The sequence below is a fragment of the Salmo salar genome, unplaced genomic scaffold (assembly GCF_965601325.2).
Source record: "Salmo salar unplaced genomic scaffold, fSalSal1 ptg000257l, whole genome shotgun sequence".
Taxonomy (NCBI): Eukaryota; Metazoa; Chordata; class Actinopteri; order Salmoniformes; family Salmonidae; genus Salmo; species Salmo salar.
This window is the reverse complement of record NW_027675339.1, coordinates 319,246-344,897: the sequence shown is the minus strand read 5'-3', so window position 1 is coordinate 344,897 and position 25,652 is coordinate 319,246. Positions and strand designations below refer to the sequence as shown.

The window sequence follows — 25,652 nt, the reverse complement described above, 5'->3', positions numbered from 1 at the left end:
ACTAAAGGATTAGCCTATGGATTATGAAAACAACCAAAAGAAATGTGAAAATGGGAGAGGATAAATGACTAGAGACAGTGTTGTTTAACCTGTTGGGGATAGGGGGCAGTATTTGCACGGCTGGATAAAAAACGTACCCGATTTAATCTGGTTACTACACCTGCCCAGTAACTAGAATATGCATATAATTATTGGCTTTGGATAGAAAACACCCTAAAGTTTCTAAAACTCTTTGAATGGTGTCTGTGAGTATAACAGAACTCCTATGGCAGGCCAAAACCTGAGAAGATTTCAAGCAGGAAGTGGCCTGTCTGAGAAGTAGTGTTTCATCTTGGCTCTTTTTATTGAAGACTCAGGATCTGTGCAATAACATGACACTTCCTACGTCTTCCATAGGGTCTCAGAGCCCGGGAAAACGTTGAACGATATCGAGGCAGGCTCTGGCTGAAACACTTTATCGCTTTTGGCAAGTGGCCACTCAGAGTACTATGGGCTTAGGCGCGTGCCCGCTTCGACCGAATGGTTTCTTTTCCTTTGTCTGTTTATCTAAACGCAGATTCCCGGTTGGAATATTATCGCTTTTTTATGAGAAAAATGGCATAAAAATGGATTTTTAACAGCGGTTGACATGCTTCGAAGTACGGTAATGGAATATTTAGAATTCTTTTGTCACGAATTGCGCCATGCTCGTAACCCTGATTTAGCATTTAGGATAGTGTCTAGAACGCACGAACAAAACGCCGCTGTTTGGATATAACGATGGATTATTTTGGACCAAACCAACATTTGTTATTGAAGTAGAAGTCCTGGGAGTGCATTCTGACGAAGACAACAAAGGTAAGAACATTTTTCTTATAGTAAATCTGACTTTGATGAGTGCTAAACCTGCTGGGTGTCTAAATAGCTAGCCCCGTGATGCCGGGCTATCTACTGAGAATATTGCAAAATGTGCTTTCACCGAAAAGCTATTTTAAAATCGGACATATCGAGTGCATAGAGGAGTTCTGTATCTATAATTCTTAAAATAATTGTTATGCTTTTTGTGAACGTTTATCGTGAGTAATTTAGTAAATTCACCGGCAGTGTTCGGTGGGAATGCTAGTCACATGCTAGTCACATGCTAATGTAAAAAGCTGGTTTTTGATATAAATATGAACTTGATTGAACAAAACATGCATGTATTGTATAACATAATGTCCTAGGGTTGTCATCTGATGAAGATCATCAAAGGTTAGTGCTGCATTTAGCTGTGGTTTGGGTTCATGTGACATTATATGCTAGCTTGAAAAATGGGTGTCTGATTATTTCTGGCTGGGTATTCTGCTGACATAATCTAATGTTTTGTTTTCGTTGTAAAGCCTTTTTGAAATCGGACAGTGTGGTTAGATTAACGAGAGTCTTATCTTTAAAATGGTGTAAAATAGTCATTTTTTTTAAAAATTGAAGTAATAGCATATCTAACCTGTTATGGCATGTCAAGCTGGGAGGAAGATGTTCAGATGTTCAGTCTCCCCTGTCCTCAGCTTTTCCCCACCAAACAAAGGAACAGGAAGCCATTTATAACCCCCCACCCTAGCCTGGAGTTGACCAATCAGAATCCCCTGTCCTCAGCTTTTCCCCACCAAACAAAGGAACAGGATGCCATTTATAACCCCCCACCCTAGCCTGGGGTTGACCAATCAGAAGTCCTTGCAGGACAACTTGGCCAATGGCCAATTAACAAGTATCCTGCTCTCGACTCAATGTACAGACCAATGCCAACGTGGCCCACGTAGCACACGTTGCTCTGAGTTCAGGAGTGACATTCCACAGATTGTAACTGATGTTGAACTGAAACCCAACTCCTATTTACAATTCCCTATTGACCATTAGTACTCCAGTCCTCTCGTCCTCTCAAACTCTGCATTGTGTATTTATCTTTAAAATATTCTTACATTAAGGAAAGATTTTAATGTAGAAAACTGATCTGAGAGCAGCGCTCCCTTTCTTTCCATCCTATCAGTATTGATACATGCTCCACCGGATGTGATACCTTGTAGTGCCGCTGATCCAGTTTCTACTGGTCTGACTGAGGATATGAACTCTGACCTGTCCACCAGACATGATACCTTGTAGTGCTGCTGATCCAGTTTCTACTGGTCTGACTGAGGATATGAACTCTGACCTGTCCACCAGACGTGATACCTTGTAGTGCTGCTGATCCAGTTTCTACTGGTCTGACTGAGGATATGAACTCTGACCTGTCCACCAGACGTGATACCTTGTAGTGCTGCTGATCCAGTTTCTGCTGGTCTGACTGAGGATATCAACTCTGACCTGTCCACCAGACGTGATACCTTGTAGTGCTGCTGATCCAGTTTCTGCTGGTCTGACTGAGGATATGAACTCTGACCTGTCCACCAGACGTGATACCTTGTTGTGCTGCTGATCCAGTTTCTGCTGGTTTGCCTGCGGATATGGAGCTCTGCCCTGTTCACCAGACTTGCTACGTTGACCTTATACCTTGTAAATAAAAAAAAGGAAATAGTAACACAAAATAACAATAATTACGCTATAAGGAGTACCAGTACTGAGTCAATGTGCAGGGGTACCAGGTAGTTGAGGTAATAATGAGGCTATAAGGAGTACCAGTACTGAGTCAATGTGCAGGGGTTCCAGGTAGATGAGGTAATAATGAGACTATAAGGACTACCAGTACTGAGTCAATGTGCAGGGGTACCAGGTAGTTGAGGTAATAATGAGACTATAAGGAGTACCAGTACTGAGTCAATGTGCAGGGGTACCAGGTAGTTGAGGTAATAATGAGACTATAAGGAGTACCAGTACTGAGTCAATGTGCAGGGGTACCAGGTAGTTGAGGTAATAATGAGACTATAAGGACTACCAGTACTGAGTCAATGTACAGGGGTACCAGGTAGTTGAGGTAATAATGAGACTATAAGGAGTACCAGTACTGAGTCAATGTGCAGGGGTACCAGGTAGTTGAGGTAATAATGAGACTATAAGGAGTACCAGTACTGAGTCAATGTGCAGGGGTACCAGGTAGTTGAGGTAATAATGAGACTATAAGGAGTACCAGTACTGAGTCAATGTGCGGGGTACCAGGTAGTTGAGGTAATAATGAGACTATAAGGAGTACCAGTACTGAGTCAATGTGCAGGGGTACCAGGTAGTTGAGGTAATAATGAGACTATAAGGAGTACCAGTACTGAGTCAATGTGCAGGGGTACCAGGTAGTTGAGGTAATAATGAGACTATAAGGAGTACCAGTACTGAGTCAATGTGCAGGGGTACCAGGTAGTTGAGGTAATAATGAGACTATAAGGAGTACCAGTACTGAGCCAATGTGCAGGGGTACCAGGTAGTTGAGGTAATAATGAGACTATAAGGAGTACTAGTACTGAGTCAATGTGCAGGGGTACCAGGTAGTTGAGGTAATAATGAGACTATAAAAAGTACCAGTACTGAGTCAATGTGCAGGGGTACCAGGTAGTTGAGGTAATAATGAGGCTATACGGAGTACCAGTACTGAGTCAATGTGCAGGGGTACCAGGTAGTTGAGGTAATAATGAGGCTATACGGAGTACCAGTACTGAGTCAATGTCCAGGGGTACCAGGTAGTTGAGGTAATAATGAGGCTATAAGGAGTACCAGTACTGAGTCAATGTGCAGGAGTACCAGGTAGTTGAGGTAATAATGAGACTATAAGGAGTACCAGTACTGAGTCAATGTGCAGGGGTACCAGGTAGTTGAGATAATAATGAGACTATAAGGAGTACCAGTACTGAGTCAATGTGCAGGGGTACCAGGTAGTTGAGGAAAGTTGAGGTATTATGTACATGTAGGTAAGGATAAAAGTGACTAGGCAATCAGGATAGAGATTACATCTCCTCATCCAGGGAGAGCACACACACACACACACACACACACACACACACACACACACACACACACACACACACACACACACACACACAGGGAGGGAACGTTGTGTTTGTTTAATATTGTTTTAGGACTATGAAAATGGAAAAATAATTAGCCTATGGATTATGAAAACAACCAAAAGAAATGTGAAAATTGGAGAGGAGAAATGACTAGAGACAGTGTTGTTTAACTCACTGACCATGACCCTTGAGTTCTTCTTACCTTTGTTCAGTAGAAACGTCTCCCTCTCTAAAGTATATAGGTTGATCCATTGACCAGTCACTCTTCATGGACACACAGCTGGGTACAGGGGAGGCTGGTCTCTCCTGCTTGATTGGTCTTCAACACAACAGAGACAAACATTACATTTCTCATCTACTCTGATCTCAGATGGGGAAACATAAGAAGAGTTTCATTACTAAACGCTGTATATCACTTTCAGAAACGTTCATGTATTAGCTTTTAGGGTAGGGGGCAGAATTTAGAAGTTTCGATGACAAACGTGCCCAAAGTAAACTGCCTGTTACTCAGGCCCAGAAGCTAGGATATGCATATGCATGGTAGTATTGGATAAAAAACACTCTGACATTTCTAAAACTGTTTAACTTCTATGGGCTACATGGGGCGCTAGCGCAAAAATCTAATAATTTCAATTTCTCAAATACATGACTATTTTACACCATTTTAAAGATACACTTCTCCTTGATGTAACCACATTGTCCGATTTCAAAAAGGCTTTACAGCGAAAGCAAAAGATTAGATTATGTTAGGAGAGTACATAGACAAAAATAATCACACAGCCATTTTCCAAGCAAGGACATGTGTCAATAAAACCCAAAACACAGCTAAATGAAGCACTTACCTTTGACGATCTTCACCAGATGACACTCCTAGGACATTATGTTACACAATACATGAATGTTTTGTTCGATAAAGTTCATATTTATATCCAAAAACAGCATTTTACATTGGCGCGTGATGTTCAGAAAATGTATTCCCACCAAAACCATCGGTGAATGTGCACATCAATTTACAAAAATACTCATCATAAACGTTGACAAAATATATAACAATTATTTAACTTCTTGGGACTAGGGGGAAGTATTTTCACGGCCGGATGAAAAATGTACCCAATTTAAACTGGTTACTACTCTTGCTTAAGGAACTAGAAAATGCAAATTTATAAGTAAATTTGGATAGAAAACACTCTGAAGTTTCTAAAACTGTTTGAATGGTGTCTGTGAGTATAACAGAACTCATATTGCAGGCAAAAACCTGAGAACATTTCAACCAGGAAGTGTAAGGTCTGAGAATTGTAATTCTTATTTCTAGTCCCATTTCGAAACTACAGTAGCTGTGGTTCAGTACGTGCACTCTGCCTTCTCGAGCAAAACGAGGTAATTTTCTAACCGCGAGGTTTGTACGATGTAATTTATTGGCAGGATGGAAGATGCAGTCTTGTCTTTTCTATTCCGAGGTTGTTTACTCACAATATCAGATATTTAAAATGATTTTTTATAATGCATCCTAATCACAATGATAAGGTTGAGGTTCTGACTAGTGATTATTATCAATACCTGCTATAGTCACTGTTTATTTGCTCTCCCAAAAGCAACACAGCCCAAATACGAGCTATATAGCTACCTAAAGTAATGAGTGACCATTTTAGAAAATCATGGGACATATAGTCTGTGGTTGCATGCTATTTTATGTCAATCATATTGCTGCTTGTAGCCTATAACTGATGCTTCGTGGTCTTATGCTGCCATCTATTGGAAATATTTACCAATTAAAAGTTATTAATTCACATAAAGACGTAGGTGAGGCAGCTGAGAAATAAAGTGTATTTTTCTTGTAAATTCATTAGATCAGTCTCAAACCTGCCTCACCTATCCCACACCAATTGCTTGCTTGCGCGCCAGGAGGCTTGTTCCTTTTGGCCATTTATGCAAGTATATGGCGAAGCGCGTTACGCATATCTGTGAGTTATAAAAGTTATGAAAACGAAGTGTTTTGCAAATTTTGAACTTACAATATGGCTACTAATACTGGAGAGCTAAATCAATGTCCAAGTATAGAGATTTTTGACGATAATCTTGCATACATTTTTTTGACAACAGCTAAAGGAGAGGACACTAACGTTACCTGCTAACGTTACATTAGACTGGTAAGTGAAATACGAGTCTTCATATTTATATTCTTTTATATTGAAAGCCACAACATGTCAAAGTCAACATACAATATACATTGGCACCCGACTGGCACAGTTGTCTAACACACTGCCAGTACCTGGTTCGAATCCGTCCGTGATTTGGAGTCCCATAGGGAGGCGCACAATTGGCCCAGCGTCATCCGGGTTTGGCCGGGGTAGGCGTCATTGTAAATAAGAATTTGTACTGACTTGCCTAGTTAATACGTGTCACATATTAGTTTGCAAACAATGTAAAACAAATAATAATAAAGCTGCATACAAACATGCTTTTTTTGTTGTCTTGAGTAAGGCAGCTCCTAAATGCAGGTGTTTCAGCCTAGCTCAGTGCTTTCTGTGGTGGTGGGGCAGCCAGAGGAAAATACTGAGCGTAGGGGTTGGTAATGTTCTGTAGTTGCGCCTTGATTGGCTCAGTGTTCTGTCACTCATGGAGACACTACGTCACCGCAAAATCTACAGGGAGAGCTCAAAAATTCAAGCCCATTGGGTGCTGCCATAGAGTTACATTAGAAGTGCCCATCCAAAAGGCTCAAGGTCATTGGCCACAGATACAATTGTCAAATCACGTTATATCTACCATGGCTTTGATTGGACTGTTCCAATTCTGTGTTTAACCTGTCAAGGTATAGGGGGCAGTATTTTCGATTTCAGATGAAAAATGTGCCCAAATAAAACTGCCTGCTACTAGGGCTCAGAAGGTAGGATATGCATATTATTAGTATATTTGGATAGAAAACACTCTGAAGTTTCTAAAACTGTTTGAATGATGTCTGTGAGTATAACAGAAATCATATGGCAGGCAAAAACCTGAGAAAAATACAACCAGGAAGTGGGAAATCTGATGCATGTAGTCTTTTCAAGTCATTGCCTATCTAACACACAGTGACTTAGGGTTAATTTTGCACTTCCTAAGGCTTCCACTAGATATCAACAGTCTTTAGAACCTAGTTTCAGGCTTTTGCGGTGAACACAGAGCGAACAAGAGGACCTGGAATTAGGTGACTCAGAAAATGACATGGGTTTTGTGACGCACATTCACGTGATGAGGTAGCTGTGTTCCATAACGTTTTTCAAGACATTGGAATCGTCCGGTTGGAATATTATTGAAGTTCTAAGTTAAAAAGACCCTAAAGATTGATGCTATACAACGTTTGACATGTTTGAACGAACGTAAATATAACTTTTTTGTACTTTTTGTCGTGACATTTTGGCCACGCTTTCTACATTTGGAGTAGCTTACTGAACGCGCAAACAACGAGGTATTTGGACATAAATTATGGACTTTATCGAACAAAACAACATTTATTGTGGACCTGGGAACCTGGAAGTGCCTTCTGATGAAGTATAATATACTGTCCCCTTCATATGTATTTGGACAGTGAAGCTAACATTTTTTAAATTATACTCCATTTTGGATTTGAGATCAAATTTAAGTGAATATTTAAGTGAATATTTCGAATGCGATTTTAGATGACTCCAAAATGGCGGGTACCTGTATTGCTTGATGTCTTTTTCTGAGCGCCGTACTCAGATTATTGCAAAGTGTGCTTTCCCCATGAAGCTTTTTTGAAATCTATCACAGCGGTTGCATAAAGGAGATGTTCATCTATAATTCCTTGAATAACAGTTTAATATTTTATCAACGTTTATGATGAGTATTTTTGTAAATTGTTGTGCTGATTCACCGGCAGTATTGGAGGCAAAATATTTTCTGAACATCACGCGCCAATGTAAAATGCTGTTTTTGGATATAAATATGAACTTTATCGAACAAAACATACATGTATTGTCTAACATTGAGTCCTAGGAGTGTCATCTGATGAAGATCATCAAAGGTTAGTGCATAATTCTAGCTGAATTTATGATTTTTGTGACCCCTCTCCTGCTTGGAAAATGGCTGTGTGGTTTTTCTTGTGTTTTCACTGTCCTAAAATAATCTAACTTTATGCTTATGCTGTAAAGCCTTTTTGAAATGGGACAACGTGGTTACATTAAGGAGAAGTGTATCTTTAAAAGGGTGTAAAATAGTCATATGTTTGAGAACCTTGAATTAGGACATTTTGTTGTTTTGAATTTGGCGCCCTGACATTTCACAGGCTGTTGAATAGTGTGAACCGTGGGTGGGATGGTAGCGTCCCAGGCAGCCCTGAGAAGTTAACCTCTGGGCGGGCTCCGTCCCGTATGCGGGACGGACATCCAGCGAAAAATCCTATCGCCATTAGCATAACAAAATGTACTATATATTTTTTTCAAATATAGGACTAGGTTATATCGTTTTATAGATACACCTCTCCTGAATCGAACCACGTTGTCTGATTTCAAAAAGGCTTTACAGCATAAGCAAAACATTAGATTATGTTAGAGGAGTATATCGTAAAAGTAGCCACATAGCATTTTCCGACCAACCACATGCATCACAAATAACCAAAAAACAGCTAAATGCAGCACTAACCTTTGACAATCTTAATCAGATGACACTCCTAGGACATCATGTTACACAATACATGCATTCTTTTGTTCGATAAAGTTCATATTTATATATAAAAACAGCATTTTACATCGGCGCGTGACGTTGACTAACAATTTTCCCTCAAATGCATCCGGTGAACAGCGCTACAATTTACTAAATTACTATTCGAAAACATTTTTAAAATGTAATATTGTCATTCTAGGATTTATAGATGAATATCTCTTGAAAGCACCTGTAATGCCAGATTTAAAAATAACTTTACTGGGTAATCACACTTTGCGATAAAAGGGGATGCGATACTCAGAAAAATAGGCTACCGTTACAGGTCAGCGCCATCTTGGAACAATCGCATATCAAATCTACTCTTGTATACCATTGTCAATAATCCCTTACCTTTGATTATCTTCATCAGAAAGCACTTCCAGGAATCCCAGGTCCACAACAAATGTATTTTCGTTTGAAAAAGTTAATCCTTTACGTCCCAATAGCTTGTTCTTGTTAGCGCGTTCTGAAGGCTGCTCCAAAAGTTCCGTCGGCCACGCGGGACTCCTCTTTCAATAAAATGCTATTTTTTTTATTTAGGTTTGTTCAAACATGTCAAACGTTGTATAACATAAATCTTTAGGGCCTTTTTCAACCAGAGCTCCAATAAGATTCAAGAGGGACGATTGCATTGTCTTTCTAAACGTTTCGAAAGGGGAGGGTAGCCAGGGGCGCCGGCGTCATAATGGTGACAGCCCTCCTCATGTGACCACTTTCCACAGCCTCTCATTCTGTCAGTTTTCACAGTAGGAGACTCAAACCACTTTGTAAAGACTGGGGACATCTAGTGGAAGCAATAGGAAGTGCTCAATGAACCATTGCTCACGGTGTGATTTATAGGCAAAGTGATGAAGTTGAGTCCGCAATTCAGAATTCCACATCCTGTTACGATCGGTCTTGGGGTTTTGACTGCCATATGAGTTCTGTTATACTCACAGACACCAATCAAACAGTTTTAGAAACTTTAGGGTGTTTTCTATCCACAAGTATTAATTATATGCATATCCTAGCTTCTGAGTTTGAGTAGGAGGCTGTTTAAAATGGGCACATTTTTTTTTCAAAAATCGCTGTAGCGCCCCCTATCCTAGGCGACCGTCAAGAGGTTAATTAAGGGTCTCTTTTCCAAACTTAAAAGGATAAACATTCACATGCAACACCAAGGGACAGAAAATGTTGAATACATTGGCCATGCTGTGAATCCAGCATGACTTCTGCAACGTTCAAAACAACTGGAACCTGGGAAATATCAGACTTCAGTGAGTTCAGGACAACTAGAAACTCTGAAAAAAACGAGCTCCGACTGAGAAAATACGGTTTGAACGGTCATCCAACTCGAAATTCCAAGTGGGGATCTCGGCCTCTTTCTAGAGCTCCAACCTGAAGATCACTGACGTCATCATTAGAACTTCCCATTTCCCAGTTGTCTTGAAAGCACCATAAATCCAGAGAATGACATACTTTGATGACAGAATTTGCCCACAAGGACCGCCGCGCCACCCCACCCTATACGAAACACATCCCTTATTTTAAGTGTTTCTATAATTCCCTATGGGAAAACTGTACGGTGGAAACATGTTTGGATTTTGACAGCAATGCTAAGAAGTTACAGATAAATTCAAAATGAGAGGCTAAAAGGACAGAACTCTTGATGCAGCAATGATGAAAATATCTCAAAAACCAACAGAGGAATTGCTAAAAACTCAACCAAAGAAGAAAAACAACCGTCTTTTGCACCAAGTACACCAAGTATTCTGATAGATAGCAATACTGGAAAAGCACTGGAATATTCTACAATCAGACAAAAATAAACACACACCTCTTCAAGGAACCCCCACTGGTGGTCTATAAGGAACCCCACTGGTGGTCTATAAGGAACCCCCACTGGTGGTCTATAAGGAACCCCCACTGGTGGTCTATAAGGAACCCCCACTGGTGGTCTATAAGGAACCCCCACTGGTGGTCTATGAGGAACCCCCACTGGTGGTCTATGAGGAACCCCCACTGGTGGTCTAAAAGCGTGGTCGCAATATTGTAGATAGTTTGGTAAGATCTGACCTGCCCTCTGAGCCCACTCAGACACTCTTGACACCCATCCCAAATGGGAACTACAAACGTGGCTCATGCGCACAGTGCAACAGCACTATAAAAACATCCATCTTCAGACATCAACATACAGGTAGAAAAATCCCTGTTAGAGGGATCATCTCATGCAATACCAAGGGAGTAATCTATCTCATCACCTGTTCATGTGGGAAAGCCTACGTAGGACAAACGAAAAGACAATTAAAACAGCGCATAGCTGAACACCGCAGCTCAATCAGGTGTAAGAACACTGACTATCCAATAGCAGCTCACTTTGTTGAAGCTAACCATCCAATCTCCTCCCTCAAATACACAGGCATTGTTGAAGCTAACCATCCCATCTCCTCCCTCAAATACACAGGCATTGAGCATGTTGCTCTACCAAGGAGAGGAGGTAACATGGAGATCCTACTACTACAAAGGGAGGCTTACTGGAGATCCTGTCTAAAAACATGGACCCCTAGTGGTCTGAATATTGACTTTGATCTCAGGCCCTTATGAACAGTTCTCTGTTTTAAATGGATATATTCTTTCTACAGCTTATCAGAGCACATCCAATATGACCCCCTGTTGATGATGCTTATTATGCATTATGGTTGAAACAAAACATTACATGGAACAAATGTTTTTATTGAAATAGGAAACAATTAAATATGTGAAATTGAATAAAAAAATAATGCATGTTGACGCTAATGTTATGTACAATTATCAGTTATGTTTCTATATGATAACAATAGCCTGATATATTCAATATGCCATAAAATATTGTTTGTTTAACAGTTTCACTCAATTCATTCTAATTAACTTAATCATTATGACACACCCCTCTCTATTGTCATTGGTTGCACTAATTGCACTGTTTGTCAACATAACCTGGTTCAAGTATTGATGACATCACCCTGAAGAAGGCACAGTGATGCTGAAACGTTGGTAAATACCCAATAAATGACTGGGAGTTTATACATGGAGTGTGCGACTCTATTTTTTATAGCTTATAGTTTAGCCGTTAGTCAGAACCTCCACATAAATAAACATTATCTGGGTGTGCGACAGCTCATGTTTTTTATTGGAAAAACTATTGGAACCATTTCCCTGTTTGACCGCTAGGTGTTATGGGTATTATGACACCTCCACTGTGGGGCTCAATAAAACTATTGGAACCATTTCCCTGTTTGACCGCTAGGTGTTATGGGTATTATGACACCTCCACTGTGGGGCTCTATAAAACTATTGGAGCAATTTCCCTGTTTGACCACTAGGTGTTATGGGTATTATAACACCTCCACTGTGGGGCTCTATAAAACTATTGGAACCATTTCCCTGTTTGACCGCTAGGTGTTATGGGTATTATGACACCTCCACTGTGGGGCTCTATAAAACTATTGGAACCATTTCCCTGTTTGACCGCTAGGTGTTATGAGTATTATAACACCTCCACTGTGGGGCTCTATAATGCAAATGAAATGTGAGAATCTGGTGAATGCAGAATCTAGAGAATGCAACAATATTTGTTTCATCTTGCTGTGATGTTCTCAGTAAAATGTCATACGCTAAAATCTATGAATTTTAAATCTTAGAACAGTAATATTTTACACACCCATAAGCCTTAATTTCTGTAGAAAAAAAACACAAATGAGAAGAAATGGTGGATATAGTGTTTTGGATATAAACTCTTCATAAATTCTTTACAAAACTAATCTTACCTCTTAGATTTGGTGCCATGTTCCCCAGAGACACTCCTTTTAGAGGCAGGGCCCCCCTTCTCTCTCTTCCAAGAGAGACTCATTTTAGAGACAGGACCCCTAAACAGAGATCCAGCATGTTGGTTGTGGTTAACACAGTAACAACTAAACAGAGATCCAACATGTTGGTTGTGGTTAACACAGTGACAACTAAACAGAGATCCAGCATGTTGGTTGTGGTTAACACAGTAACAACTAAACAGAGATCCAACATGTTGGTTGTGGTTAACACAGTGACAACTAAACAGAGATCCAGCATGTTGGTTGTGGTTAACACAGTGACAACTAAACAGAGATCCAGCATGTTGGTTGTGGTTAACACAGTGACAACTAAACAGAGATCCAGCATGTTGGTTGTGATTAACACAGTGACAACTAAACAGAGATCCAGCATGTTGGTTGTGGTTAACACAGTGACAACTAAACAGAGATCCAGCACGTTGGTTGTGGTTAACTCAGTGACAACTAAACAGAGATCCAGCATGTTGATTGTGGTTAACACAGTGACAACTAAACAGAGATCCAACATGTTGGTTGTGGTTAACACAGTAACAACTAAACAGAGATCCAGCATGTTGGTTGTGGTTAACACAGTGACAACTAATTATTGAATATCAATTGTTGTATTTTATTCATTATCTCTTAGCAATAAAACATTTACTAACAGATACATCCCAACAGTCAGGTGATTTAATGCATCACATGAACATGTAGTCGTGACTGATATTTTTCACCTTTTCTCCATGTAGTGGAACTAATAGTAATAATAATAATAATAACATAATATTAATAAGTCACTTTCTCTTTTAATAATTTCTCTCATTCTAGTGTGTTGCTTTGTTCAACAGGTATGATATTATTATGCTGTTACTGAATTCAGTTCATAATAACAATGTTAAGAAAAGTATGTTCAGTGGTTTCAAACCAAATTACACAGGAAAGAGGAGCTCATTGTAGTTTAGAAAACACATTTTACGATATTTTGAAAGACGATTTACAACTTATACATAAAAATATACAAATTATAAAATAACCACAATATATGAATATATGAACAATATGTTTTTGAATTTGACTTGCCTACGCCCAGTTAGCGCCATTTTGTATGACTGAATTGTCACATAACTGTCCCAGGTGAAATGGACTGTTAGATCTGAGTGTTTTACTGTCAGTCACTATACTAAAAAAACACCATACATTTAATTTCTCTACACACTTTACAATAATCACTGGGAAGATTCTTACCTTGTAGCCTGAATTCACAGCCAGAACATGTCAAGTCATTGAGATATTTTCCGTTGTGCTGAGAGAGCAGCTTCCTGATGACAAGTGGCTCTGTATCTATGTTCTAGGTGCAGTTGATCTTTGGATGCAATAATATCTGGTCAAAGTCTAGTGACACAACACCATAGTATATCATAAACATAACAGCAGTTGGCCAGAAAAGGCCATGACATACTGTAAAACAGTGTTCATCAACAACACCATAGTATATCATAAACATAACAGCAGTTTAACCTTTGGCCAGTAAAGGCCATGACATACTATAACATGTAGAATCATTATGATGGATCCAGGTTCATACTATAACATGTAGAATCATTATGATGGATCCAGGTTCATACTATAACATGTAGAATCATTATGATGGATCCAGGTTCATACTATAACATGTAGAATCATTATGATGGATCCAGGTTCATACTATAACATGTAGAATCATTATGATGGATCCAGGTTCATACTATAACATGTAGAATCATTATGATGGATCCAGGTTCATACTATAACATGTAGAATCATTATGATGGATCCAGGTTCATACTATAACATGTAGAATCATTATGATGGATCGAGGTTCATACTATAACATGTAGAATCATTATGATGGATCCAGGTTCATACTATAACATGTAGAATCATTATGATGGATCCAGGTTCATACTATAACATGTAGAATCATTATGATGGATCCAGGTTCATACTATAACATGTAGAATCATTATGATGGATCCAGGTTCATACTATAACATGTAGAATCATTATGATGGATCCAGGTTCATACTATAACATGTAGAATCATTATGATGGATCCATTTTCAGCCTTTACCCATTGCCCTTCATTCTCTAGACTTCCAGGTAATACATAGATCTCCACCAGGTGAATCTCCTTGCTGGATTCATGTTGAAACAGCTATGAACAGGTGATCTTGGTTGGCCACTTGTATATTACTCTAAATTATAAAGCCTGTCTTGTTGTTCTTCTTCTCTGCTGCAGATATAATGTCCAGCTTCTTGGACTTCTGAGACACGTGTGCTGTACAATGTATCACTGTGGCTTTAAATGCCATAAAATCCACTTTCTACACAAAGAGTGTATCCCAGTGCCGGAATTATAACATATATTGGGGGGACACATCCAATATTCAAATATGCTCAAAATATCCCCCAAATATATTGATATAAATAATATAAATAAATAAAAGATTTGCTGTGCTATTTCATTACTTTCAAATGTATTAGAAAGTGTAAAACTAGAATGTAATACGAGTGTTACGTAGGCTATATCACTGCCGATTGTGATGTTTTAACATCAACACGTCATTTTGCGCTGGAACTGTAATTGTGGAAATAAATAATATTTTGCTAAAAAGTGTCAGTAATTGCATGGAGTGGAAACAAACGTTTTTTGTGAAAATGGACCGATTTGCGAGTGCTAATCAATCAACCATCACTAAAGTTAGCTATCATAGCTAAGTTACCTGGAACGTTAATTAGCCACACATTCACCTAGCGACCACTAACGTTAGCTATCATAGCTAAGTTACCTGGAAAGTTAATTAGCCACACATTCACCCAGCGACCAACAATGGTGCTCACGGACGTATTCAACTAACGTTAATGTCTTTATTACGTTCTATTGGTCAGAAAGCCCAGGTGAAGTCTGAGTAAAGTGTCAATCATTTATGTTGTGCTGCATCTGTAATTTATGTAGACAGTAGTAGCTTTAATTTATTACATATTCCTATAGTATACTGTATAGCTGTACTGTATAGATGTACTGTATAGGATACTGTATAGCTGTACTGTATAACTGTACTCTATAGTATACTGTATAGCTGTTCTGTATAACTGTACTGTATAGTATACTGTATAGTGTACTGTATAGCTGTACTGTATAACTGTACTCTATAGTATACTGTATAACTGTACTGTATAGTATACTGTATAGCTGTACTGTATAGGATACTGTATAGCTGTACTTCCTTATGATAAATAGCATTATTAGTGTTTGTTTGATTAAAGTGAAATCAGTTTTATTACAGTCAGCTTTCATTCACAGTGATGTCATCATGAGGAAGAGGAAGGGTGGCAGTGACCTTCATCAGTTTAGTAGAACAAGAGATGAGTCAACGTTTCTATAATAATCACCTGTCAGATGATAGAAGTCTACAGTAGAACAAGAGATGAGTCAACGTTTCTATAATAATCACCTGTCAGATGATAGAAGTCTACAGTAGAACAAGAGATGAGTCAATTTTTCTATAATAATCACCAGTCAGATGATAGAAGTCTACAGTAGAACAAGAGATGAGTCAACGTTTCTATAATAATCACCAGTCAGATGATAGAAGTCTACAGTAGAACAAGAGATGAGTCAATGTTTCTATAATAATCACCAGTCAGATGATAGAAGTCCACAGTAGAACAAGAGATGAGTCAATTTTTCTTGATATAATAATCATTGCCGTTCAGATTAGAAATGGTTAGTAATCCATTCCACATCATGGCAAGAAACACCACTTGTTTACTGATAATAATTATTTCATGTTCACTCTGGTGCGTTCAGAGAAAAGAGAGAGAGGGAGAGAGAGAGCATGAGGATGGTGACAGGGCAGGGAGAGAGAGAGCATGAGGATGGTGACAGGACAGGGAGAGAGAGAGAGCATGAGGATGGTGACAGGACAGGGAGAGAGAGAGCATGAGGATGGTGACAGGACAGGGAGAGAGAGAGCATGAGGATGGTGACAGGACAGGGAGAGAGAGAGCATGAGGATGGTGACAGGACAGGGAGAGAGAGAGAGAGAGCACGAGGATGGTGACAGGACAGGGATAGAGAGAGCATGAGGATGGTGACAGGACAGGGAGAGAGAGATCATGAGGATGGTGACAGGACAGGGAGAGAGAGAGAGCATGAGGATGGTGACAGGACAGGGAGAGAGAGCATGAGGATGGTGACAGAACAGAGAGAGAGAGAGCATGAGGATGGTGACAGGACAGGGATAGAGAGAGAGCATGAGGATGGTGATAGGACAGGGATAGAGAGAGAGCATGAGGATGGTGACAGGACAGGGATAGAGAGAGAGAGAGCATGAGGATGGTGACAGGACAGGGAGAGAGAGAGAGCATGAGGATGGTGACAGAACAGAGAGAGAGAGAGCATGAGGATGGTGACAGGACAGGGAGAGAGAGAGCATGAGGATGGTGACAGGACAGGGAGAGAGAGAGAGCATGAGGATGGTGACAGGACAGGGAGAGAGAGAGCATGAGGATGGTGACAGGACAGGGAGAGAGAGAGCATGAGGATGGTGACAGAACAGAGAGAGAGAGAGCATGAGGATGCTGACAGGGCAGTGAGAGAGAGAGAGCATGAGGATGGTGACAGGGCAGTGAGAGAGAGAGAGCATGAGGATGCTGACAGGGCAGTGAGAGAGAGAGAGCATGAGGATGCTGACAGGGCAGTGAGAGAGAGAGAGCATGAGGATGCTGACAGGGCAGTGAGAGAGAGAGAGCATGAGGATGCTGACAGGGCAGTGAGAGAGAGAGAGCATGAGGATGGTGACAGAACAGGGAGAGAGCGAGCATGAGGATGGTGACAGGACAGGGAGAACAGGTGACATGGAGGTGAGGGAGAAAAGGAGCAAATATTGATGGTTAAGACTGAATAATGACATCACAACAGTCTAATCCTAATGTTAATTTAAACTGAGATATTCCTCTAAGTATGGCTCCTCGTGTGTTTCAGATAATACATTCAAGCAGAGAGAGAGAGTTTGAGACAATGAGAGAGAGAGAGAGAGAGAGAGAGAGGAGAGAGAGAGAGAGAGAGAGAGAGAGAGAGAGAGAGAGAGAGAGAGAGAGAGAGAGAGAGAGAGAGAGATATGAAGGTGCAGGACAGGGAGGGGAGGAGCTAGTAATGGTATAACGATTATACTGGTCTCCATTACAACCTTGTCAAATAGGACACTCTACTTTCAGGAGTAATGGTATAAAGATTATACTTGTCTCCATTACAACCCTGTCAAATAGGACACTCTACTTTCAGGAGTAATGGTATAAAGATTATACTGGTCTCCATTACAGCCCCTCCTTAAACGGGGTCATCTGTTTCTATTGTGCTAAATACACTGCTCAAAAAATAAAGGGAACACTTAAACAACACATCCTAGATCTGAATGAATGAAATAATCTTATTAAATACTTTTTTCTTTACATAGTTGAATGTGCTGACAACAAAATCACACAAAAATAATCAATGGAAATCCAATTTATCAACCCATGGAGGTCTGGATTTGGAGTCACACTCAAAATTAAAGTGGAAAACCACACTACAGGCTGATCCAACTTTGATGTAATGTCCTTAAAACAAGTCAAAATGAGGCTCAGTAGTGTGTGTGGCCTCCACGTGCCTGTATGACCTCCCTACAATGCCTGGGCATGCTCCTGATGAGGTGGCGGATGGTCTCCTGAGGGATCTCCTCCCAGACCTGGACTAAAGCATCCGCCAACTCCTGGACAGTCTCTGGTGCAATGTGGCGTTGGTGGATGGAGCGAGACATGATGTCCGAGAGGTGCTCAATTGGATTCAGGTCTGGGGAACGGGCGGGCCAGTCCATAGCATCAATGCCTTCCTCTTGCAGGAACTGCTGACACACTCCAGCCACATGAGGTCTAGCATTGTCTTGCATTAGGAGGAACCCAGGGCCAACCGCACCAGCATATGGTCTCACAAAGGGTCTGAGGATCTCATTTCGGTACCTAATGGCAATCAGGCTACCTCTGGCGAGCACGTGGAGGGCCCCCAAAGAAATGCCACCCCACACCATGACTGACCCACTGCCAAACCGGTCATGCTGGAGGATGTTGCAGGCAGCAGAACGTTCTCTACGGCGTCTCCAGACTCTGTCATGTATGTCACATGTGCTCAGTGTGAACCTGCTTTCATCTGTGAAGAGCACAGGGCGCCAGTGGCGAATTTGCCAATCTTGGTGTTCTCTGGCAAATACCAAACGTCCTGCACGGTGTTGGGCTGTAAGCACAACCCCCAACTGTGGACGTCGGGCCCTCATACCACCCTCATGGAGTCTGTTTCTGACCGTTTGAGCAGACACATGCACATTTGTGGCCTGCTGGAGGTCATTTTGCAGGGCTCTGGCAGTGCTCCTCCTGCTCCTCCTTGCACAAAGGCGGAGGTAGCTGTCCTGCTGCTGGGTTGTTGCCCTCCTACGGCCTCCTCCACGTCTCCTAATATACTGGCCTGTCTCCTGGTAGCGCCTCCATGCTCTGGACACTACGCTGACAGACACAGCAAACCTTCTTGCCACAGCTCGCATTGATGTGCCATCCTGGATGAGCTGCACTACCTGAGCCACTTGTGTGGGCTGTAGACTCCGTCTCATGCTACCACTAGAGTGAAAGCACCGCCAGCATTCAAAAGTGACCAAAACATCAGCCAGGAAGCATAGGAACTGAGAAGTGGTCTCTGGTCACCACCTGCAGAACCACTCCTTTATTGGGGGTGTCTTGCTAATTGCCTATAATTTCCACCTGTTGTCTATACCATTTGCACAACAGCATGTGAAATGTATTGTCAATCAGTGTTGCTTCCTAAGTGGACAGTTTGATTTCACAGAAGTGTGATTGACTTGGAGTTACATTGTGTTGTTTAAGTGTTCCCTTTATTTTTTTGAGCAGTGTACCTTGCAACACAAAGTCTAAGCTTGCATCAAAAGTAGATTCAGCTTTTGTCAAGACTGGCTTTCAAAATTGGAGGAAGGCACTGGAGAAATGTAGTGCTCATAAAGACAGGCAGTGTCATAAATGAGCTGTGATGACTCAGATTCAGGAGCCAAAGCCTGTTAATGTGCAACTTTTACGTGAGCATGAAAGACAGCAGCAACAAGCGAGGAGAAATCTGATGAAGATTGTTGGGGGTGTGAAGTCAGGCTTTTCGAGGCGTTGATAAGGAGAGTGGGAATTTCAGCCAGCTTCTAAAGTACAAGGCAGAGGGCGATGCAGAGCTGACCACCTGGCTGAAAGGTCACTTTGATTTCACCAGTCCCCAAAGGCAAAACTACATTTTGAAGCTGGTGGGCAATACAATCGTCAAAGAAATTGTGTCGGAAACAACATCAATGCCAGTGTTCCAGTTCGCACGTATCATTGATGGAACCCAGGATATATCAGGAGTTGATCAGGAGTCAATATGTTTGAATCCACACAGGATATATCAGGAGTTGATCAGGAATCAATATGTTTGAATCCACCCAGGATACATCAGGAGTTGAACAGGAGTAAATATGTTTGAATCCACCCAGGATATATCAGGAGTTGATCAGGAGTCAATATGTTTGAATCCACCCAGGGTATATCAGGAGTTGATCTGGAGTCAATATGTTTGAATCCACCCAGGATATATCAGGAGTTGATCAGGAGTCAATATGTTTGAATCCACCCAGGATATATCAGGAGTTGATCAGGAGTCAATATGTTTGAATCCACCCAGGATATATCAGGAGTTGATCAGGAGTCAATATGTTTGAATCCACCCAGGATAGATCAGGAGTTGATCAGGAGTCAATATGTTTGAATCCACCCAGGGTATATCAGGAGTTGATCTGGAGTCAATATGTTTGACTCTTTGTAGATGCAGATCTACAACCAAAGGAAGAATTCCTGGGACTCTACGAAGTGTCATCAACGACAGGGCAAAATATAGCCCAGATGGCATGTGATGTGATGATGCGTCTAGGCCTTCCTCTGTCCCAACTTCCAGGACAAACCTATGAGGGTGACACAAACATAGCTGGATGATTGCAGGGGGTGCAAGACATTTAAAGGAAAGAACAACCGCTGGCTATGTATTGTCACTGTGGTCCACACTGAGTTAACTTAGTTACGCATGCTGCCTGTGTAGCCTCTCCACTAGGAAGAGATTCAATGGGTCTGGTGCATGAATTGGGGGGCTTCTTTAATGACTGTCTCATCTCTGTACTCCACACATACAATTATCTGTAAGGTCCCTCAGTCGAGCAGTGAACACAGATGCAATCACAAAGACCAGGGAGGTTTTCCAATGCCTCGCATAAAAGGCACCTACTGGTAGATGAAAAAAAAGGGTGAAAAAATACATTGAATATCCCTTTGAGCATGGTTAAGTTATTACACTTTGGATGCTGTATCAATACACACAGTCACTACAAAGATACAGGCGTCCTTCCTAACTCAGTTGCCGGAGAGGAATAAGAATAATGTACAAATGGTGGACAATCCAGGTGTGGAAAGACTCACAGTTGTAAGGTCCTTCTACAAAGTATTAACTCAGGGGTGTGAATACTTATGGAAATTACATTTCTAAAAATGATTTCACTTTGTCACTGTGGGGCACTGTGTGGGTGAGAGAAAAATAAATTCAATCCATTTTCAATTCAGGCTGTAAGTATAAATACTTTCTCTGTCCTCGCCTCCTTCACAATACACATTGGAGAATACAAGCCTTGAATACACCTTTACATACTGGGGTCATAATAGTTTGTAGGCCACACCGTTTGGACTCAACAGACGTTTTCATGGGAAGACCGATTTTCGAGATGTCTCATGGTCTGACAAACAATGCTTTAGCTCTGCCACCTTCCACCACAGATGTGGAAGGCTGACATAGGCAGATGTGGTGGATGAGACGCAGTCAATGTAAAAGCTGATATCTTTAACCTCCCTAGGGTAGGTGGCACCAAATCGTCCCACCTACGTAACAGCCAGTGTAATCCCGTGGTGCGTTATTCAAAAACCAAAAAAATGCAAAAACTTCAATTTTTCAAACATATGACTATTTTACACCATTTTAAAGACAAGACTCTCGTTAATCTAACCACACTGTCCGATTTCAAAAAGGGTTTACAACGAAAGCAAAACATTAGATTGTGTCAGCAGAGTACCCAGACAGAAATAATCAGACACCCATTTTTCAAGCTAGCATATAATGTCACATAAACGTAAACCAAAGCTAAATGCAGCACTAACCTTTGATGATCTTCATCAGATGACAACCCTAGGACATTATGTTATACAATACATGCATGTTTTGTTATATCAAGTTCATATTTATATCAAAAAACAGCTTTTTACATTAGCATGTGACTAGCATGTGACTAGCATTCCCACCGAACACTGCCGGTGAATTTACTAAATTACTCACGATAAACGTTCACAAAAAGCATAACAATTATTTTAAGAATTAAAGCACATTTTGCAATATTCTCAGTAGATAGCCCGGCATCACAGGGCTAGCTATTTAGACACCCAGCAAATTTAGCACTCACCAAAGTCAGATTTACTATAAGAAAAATGTTATTACCTTTGCTGTCTTCGTCAGAATGCACTCCCAGGACTTCTACTTCAATAACAAATGTTGGTTTGGTTCAAAATAATCCATAGTTATATCCAAACAGCGGCGTTTTGTTCGTGCGTTCAAGACACTATCCGAAAGGGTAAATAAGGGTGACGAGCATGGCGCAATTCGTGACAAAACATTTCTAAATATTCCATTACCGTACTTCGAAGCATGTCAACCGCTGTTTAAAATCAATTTTTATGCCATTTAGCTCGTAAAAAAGCGATAATATTCCAACCGGGAATCTGCGTTTAGGTAAACAGACGAAAGAGAATAAAGCATTCGGTCGACTCGTGCACGCGCCTAAGCCCATAGTACTCTGATCGGCCACTTGCCAAAAGCGATAATGTGTTTCAGCCAGAGGCTGCCTCGATATCGTTCAGCTTTTTCCCGGGCTCTGAGAGCCTATGGGAGCCGTAGGAAGTGTCACGTTAGAGCAAAGATCCTCAGTCTTCAATAAAAAGAGCCAAGATGAAACACAACTTGTCAGACAGGCCACTTCCTGCATGGAATCTTCTCAGGTTTTGGCCTGCCATTTGAGTTCTGTTATACTCACAGACACCATTCAAACAGTTTTAGAAACTTTAGGGTGTTTTCTATCCAAAGCCAATAATTATATGCATATTCTAGTTACTGGGCAGGAGTAGTAACCAGATTAAATCGGGTACGTTTTTTATCCGGCCGTGTCAATACTGCCCCCGAGCCCTAACAGGTTAAATTTCACCATTGGATTTTGATGTTTTTTAAAAATTATGTTCCTTAATTTGACGCAACCGGTGCATAAATAGACTCTCAGGCTTTCTGTCTGTCACGCAGCATAATTTGGAGGTACCTGGCTTCTGGGACTGAGTTAAACCCATTGATGAATGTCTGTTGTGACAGAAAACAACATTCTTAATACAAAGTCTCCACTGTCATTATCTCAATCTCTCTCTCTCTCTCTCTCTCTCTCTCTCTCTCGCTCTCTCGCTCTCTCTCTCGCTCTCTCTCTCTCTCGCTCTCTCTCTCGATCTCTCTCTCTCTCTCTCTCTCAATGGGCGATGAAGCCACCTAGTGGTTAAAGTGAGAGATGAACTCACCATAGAGGTAAAATAGTGGTATTACAGACATGCCCATGGGCTTTTCTCAATTCATCCTTCCTTGATTCCTCCTTGCATCCTCTTGGTCTCTTCGCTTCCTTCTCAAAACGCATTGGATAATATTGGCCAATGGGAAGGACCGTAGACTTTTTCCTCTAATAGGGAGATGGGAGTAGAAGAGACAGGAGGAGAGGAGACAGGAGACAGTTGGAGAGGAGGGGAGAATAGGAGACAGGAGGAGAGGAGACCGGAGGAGAGGAGACAGGAGACGGGAGAAGAGGAGATGGGAAGAGAGGAGATGGGAGAAGAGGAGAAAGGAGCCTTAGTGTCAGAGAGAGACATAGAGGAGGAAGAAGAAAATTACAAGAATATCAGAAGAGATAAAAAACAAGACACATAATTGTTGTGTTTAGATTTAGAGGAGAGTATGCAGACATACTGAACTCTGTAAAATGATTATTCATTATTTTATTAGAAACATGTCATATGATTTGCCATAGGCTTACGCTTTGTAAAAAAACGAAATAGGTGGGACCAATTATTAACCACTTCAATAATAAGAATAACAAAGTCACAGATTAATAAATAAAGGAACAATGTCCTTTAACAAGGTCGACCAGCTTCCTGATTGAATGTGATTAGATACTTAAAATAGTGTCACCTGTAGTTGGACACAGAAAGGGCAGAGCAGAACTGACACACACACACACACACACACACACACACACACACACACACACACACACACACACACACACACACACACACACACACACACACATGTAAAGTTCCCCTTTTAAACCTCTGATAAAGATGCAGACATAGATTTCCCCCACCACCTCTGAATAACTCTTCACACTGATGTCACAGACAGACTGCATAGATAGAAAGAAAGGACCTTATATGGCCATCGATGGCCGGTCACAGAGTACAAGCCATAACGTGACTTCCTTATGAATGATACCCCAAACAGGCCTTATAAAGGGATAGGCTGAAAGGCTGCACTCATCACGACTTGTTGTCATGCAGCTATCATGTTATATCCCTGTGTTTAGATTATCCTGCCAGGTCTACCAACTTCCTGCTTGAAGGTGATTGGATACTCAAAACATTCTATCAACTGTAGTGGACAACAGAGAGGTACCCAGTGGAGACACATATCAGAGCAACTACTCAGCTACTTGTCAGTGAAGTTAGATATTACCATTAGGAGTCAGAAAGGTACTCCTACAGTAGATATTACCATTAGGAGTCAGAAAGGTACTCCTACAGTAGATATTACCATTAGGAGACAGTCAGAAAGGTACTCCTACAGTAGATATTACCATTAGGAGTCAGTCAGAAAGGTACTCCTACAGTAGATATTACCATTAGGAGACAGAAAGGTACTCCTACAGTAGATATTACCATTAGGAGTCAGTCAGAAAGGTACTCCTACAGTAGATATTACCATTAGGAGTCAGTCAGAAAGGTACTCCTACAGTAGATATTACCATTAGGAGTCAGAAAGGTATTCCTACAGTAGATATTACCATTAGGAGACAGAAAGGTATTCCTACAGTAGATATTACCATTAGGGGTCAGTCAGAAAGGTATTCCTACAGTAGATATTACCATTAGGAGACAGAAAGGTACTCCTACAGTAGATATTACCATTAGGAGACAGAAAGGTATTCCTACAGTAGATATTACCATTAGGAGTCAGTCAGAAAGGTATTCCTACAGTAGATATTACCATTAGGAGTCAGTCAGAAAGGTACTCCTACAGTAGATATTACCATTAGGATACAGAAAGGTATTCCTACAGTAGATATTACCATTAGGAGTCAGTCAGAAAGGTACTCCTACAGTAGATATTACCATTAGGATACAGAAAGGTATTCCTACAGTAGATATTACCATTAGGAGTCAGTCAGAAAGGTACTCCTACAGTAGATATTACCATTAGGAGACAGAAAGGTATTCCTACAGTAGATATTACCATTAGGATACAGAAAGGTACTCCTACAGTAGATATTACCATTAGGAGTCAGTCAGAAAGGTATTCCTACAGTAGATATTACCATTAGGAGACAGAAAGGTACTCCTACAGTAGATATTACCATTAGGAGACAGAAAGGTACTCCTACAGTAGATATTACAATTAGGAGACAGAAAGGTACTCCTACAGTAGATATTACCATTAGGATACAGAAAAGTACTCCTACAGTAGATATTACCATTAGGAGACAGAAAGGTGTTCCTACAGTAGATATTACCATTAGGAGACAGAAAGGTATTCCTACAGTAGATATTACCATTAGGATACAGAAAGGTATTCCTACAGTAGATATTACAATTAGGAGACAGAAAGGTACTCCTACAGTAGATATTACCATTAGGAGACAGAAAGGTGTTCCTACAGTAGATATTACCATTAGGAGACAGAAAGGTA

The 25,652-nt window shown here is 40.8% G+C and overlaps 1 protein-coding gene and 1 pseudogene across 2 annotated transcripts in view; both read right to left on the bottom strand.

Annotated features, from left to right (window-relative positions):
- Positions 1–14,000, bottom strand: part of LOC123735045 (tripartite motif-containing protein 16-like) — a 55,530-nt pseudogene extending 41,530 nt beyond the window's left edge. The window contains exon 1 of the transcript XR_014383289.1: positions 13,715–14,000. The product of XR_014383289.1 is annotated as a tripartite motif-containing protein 16-like (transcript). The remainder of the gene's footprint in view (positions 1–13,714) is intronic.
- LOC145867280 (NLR family CARD domain-containing protein 3-like) overlaps positions 1–25,652 on the bottom strand; it is a 109,935-nt gene that overhangs the window by 19,085 nt on the left and 65,198 nt on the right. The window contains exons 2-4 of the mRNA XM_082971349.1: positions 12,431–12,529; positions 4,147–4,263; positions 2,413–2,502 (exon numbers count right to left, since the gene is read on the bottom strand). Coding sequence (XP_082827475.1) covers positions 2,413–2,502; positions 4,147–4,263; positions 12,431–12,513 — 290 coding nt within the window. The 5' untranslated portion in view covers positions 12,514–12,529. The remainder of the gene's footprint in view (positions 1–2,412; positions 2,503–4,146; positions 4,264–12,430; positions 12,530–25,652) is intronic.